The sequence below is a fragment of the Protobothrops mucrosquamatus genome, unplaced genomic scaffold, assembly GCF_001527695.2.
Source record: "Protobothrops mucrosquamatus isolate PMUCROS unplaced genomic scaffold, P.Mucros_1.0 scaffold9551, whole genome shotgun sequence".
Classification (NCBI taxonomy): Eukaryota; Metazoa; Chordata; class Lepidosauria; order Squamata; family Viperidae; genus Protobothrops; species Protobothrops mucrosquamatus.
Genome location: NW_015395340.1, coordinates 7,720 through 10,335, shown reverse-complemented (window position 1 = coordinate 10,335; position 2,616 = coordinate 7,720). Strand labels below are relative to the sequence as shown.

The window sequence follows — 2,616 nt, the reverse complement described above, 5'->3', positions numbered from 1 at the left end:
CAGTGTCCCAGGGTCATGTGAAACCTGCTGCAACCACCCAGCAGACGGGGGGAATAAAAACCAAACACTCCCCACCCCACCTCCGCTGCCACTCCTCAACAGAAATGCTCACAACAATGAAAACCTCGGACAGGAGGAAGAGCGTCTCCAGGCGGGCAGGCAGGTGTCTTGCTCGGCCGTGGCTTGGGGGGCACTTTTTTCAGTGCCATTGTAACTTCGAACAGTCACTAAGCGAACTGTTGTAAGTCGAGGACTACCTGTACTTCATCACTTTTTTCCTTTTGGGGGGGGTCATCAAGTTTTTGACACCTTGCTGGGCGACTGGTGGTACTCGGATATTGCCATATCCTAAAAGTGGTACAATGGGTGAAAAGGTTGAAAAGCCCTGGCCTAGATGAGCTTAGATACGTCCTTTTAGACTTGCATGGTAAATTGGGTCTGGGGGGAATAAGTGACATTTGTTTCCACGTGAGGGTCTGATTTCAGTATTGCTGCAGAGAGTGCAATCCATACTAGAGCTTGCTTTGGGACCATAGTTAGAAAGAAAATGTCTGCAGTTTGAAGAGTGTTACGTAGTGTGGTATCATAGTACATCTTAATGAGTAAGCTAAGAGATCTAGATTCAAGGCTGATCTCTGCTGCAGATTCCTTAAAATTGTAGTCTTTGTAGTAGACTGTAAATTGTAATCTTCCTATCTTAGTTAAAAAAAATAAATATGCCAACACTGGCCTGACTTTAAATGGAACCGAGACTACAGAATCCCTTGCAGACGAGTAGAAATATTGCATGAGTGTTAACCAACACCCTTTCTCGCTGGCTTCCTAGCGTCATCATCATAGATGAGGCTCACGAGCGCACCCTGCACACCGACATTCTGTTTGGCTTGATTAAGGACATTGCTCGCTTCCGGCCTGAGCTGAAGGTGCTGATTGCCAGTGCCACCCTGGACACCGAGCGCTTTTCCACCTTCTTTGACGATGCTCCCATCTTCCGCATCCCGGGGCGCCGTTTTCCTGTGGACATTTATTACACTAAGGTCAGCCAGCACCAAGTGTTTTTGTGTTTGCGTGTGTGTGTGTGAAGGGCTGAGGAAACCGAGAGATAAAGTGATCGACCTCAGTGGCTGCGGCTTTGAGGAGAGCATGTAAGATTTCCAGAATGCAAATTCCTACGTCCAAATTTGAATTTATACAATCACAAGTTGAAGCTGTAGATTGTACCATTTTTTGTTTTGTTTTATAGCTATTGTGTGTGTGACAGCATCACAGGCTTTATTCCCATAGCTGGATTTCATTCTATCCAACTCTCCTAACTTGGGTTATCTTTTGTTCAATCATTAGTTCCTGTAGCTAGTCCTTGACTTATGACCACAATTGGGACTAAAAAATTTTCAGATAGTCTTACCCTTAACAAATCTTTCTAGTTTCACAAAATTAGAGCAAAAGGAGAAAATAACCTATAGAAGCATATCTAATTCAGAGCAGAAAAACTGAGCGAGGACCAAGGACAAGCAATAGTAGAAACCATTCAGGGAGGTGAGATTGTGTTTATTTAACTCAAGAAGAGTTACAGATAATCCTCAGTCATTGTGACACTCTACTGTCCTTGCCATCCTCACTCGATCTTCGCCGTCTTCCTCCTCTCACTGCTGCGAGGTCTGTCTGGCCTGGCCCTTCACAAGGCAGCTGCTGGTTGCGCCAGACTTGAACACTGGGCGCTATCTAACAAAATGAAATTCAATGGTGAAAAAAGTAAGGTTCTACATTTAGGCAAGAAAAACCAAATGCACAGGTATAGTATAGGGGGTACCTTGCTCAATAGTAGTAACTATGAGAGGGACCTCAGAGTCCTAGTAGACAATCACTTAAATAGGAGCCAGCAGTATGCTGCAGCTGCCAAAAAGGCCAACACAGTGCTAGGCTGCATTAACAGAGGGATAGAATCAAGATCACGTGAAGTATTAATACCACTTTACAATGCCTTGGTAAGGCCACACTTGGAATACTGCATCCAGTTTTGGTCACCACGATGTAAAAAAGATGTTAAGACTCTAGAAAGAGTATAGAGAAGAGCAACAAAGATGATCAGGAGACTGGAGGCTAAAACATATAAGGAATGGTTGCTGGAATTGGGTATGTCTAGTTTACTGAAGAGAAGGACGAGGGGGGACATGATAGTAGTCTTCCAATATCTCAGGGGCTGCCACAAAGAAGAGGGAGTCAAGCTATTCTCCAAAGCGCCTGAAGGCAGGACAAGAAGCAACGGATGGAAACTAATCAAGGAGAGAAGCAACCTAGAACTAAGGAGAAACTTCCTGACAGTTAGAACAATTAACCAGTGGAACAACCTGCCTCCAAAAGCAGTGAATGCTCCAACACTGGAAGTTTTTAAGAAGAGACTGGACAGCCATTTGTCCGAAATGGTATAGGGTTTCCTGCTTGAGCAGGGGGTTGGACTTTCTTCTTCTTCTTCTTCTTCTTCTTCTTCTTCTTCTTCTTCTTCTTCTTCTTCTTCTTCTTCTTCTTCTTCTTCTTCTTCTTCTTCTTCTTCTTCTTCTTCTTCTTCTTCTTCTTCTTCTTCTTCTTCTTCTTCTTCTTCTTCTTCTTCTTCTTCTT

General features: G+C 44.0%; 1 protein-coding gene across 1 annotated transcript in view; it reads left to right on the top strand.

Moving 5' to 3' along the window:
- Positions 1–826: 826 nt before the first annotated feature.
- Positions 827–2,616, top strand: part of LOC114923733 (pre-mRNA-splicing factor ATP-dependent RNA helicase DHX16-like) — a gene marked incomplete at both ends in the record, with an annotated part of 5,422 nt that continues 3,632 nt past the window's right edge. Inside the window, one exon of the mRNA XM_029287078.1 lies at positions 827–1,037. Coding sequence (XP_029142911.1) covers positions 827–1,037 — 211 coding nt within the window. The remainder of the gene's footprint in view (positions 1,038–2,616) is intronic.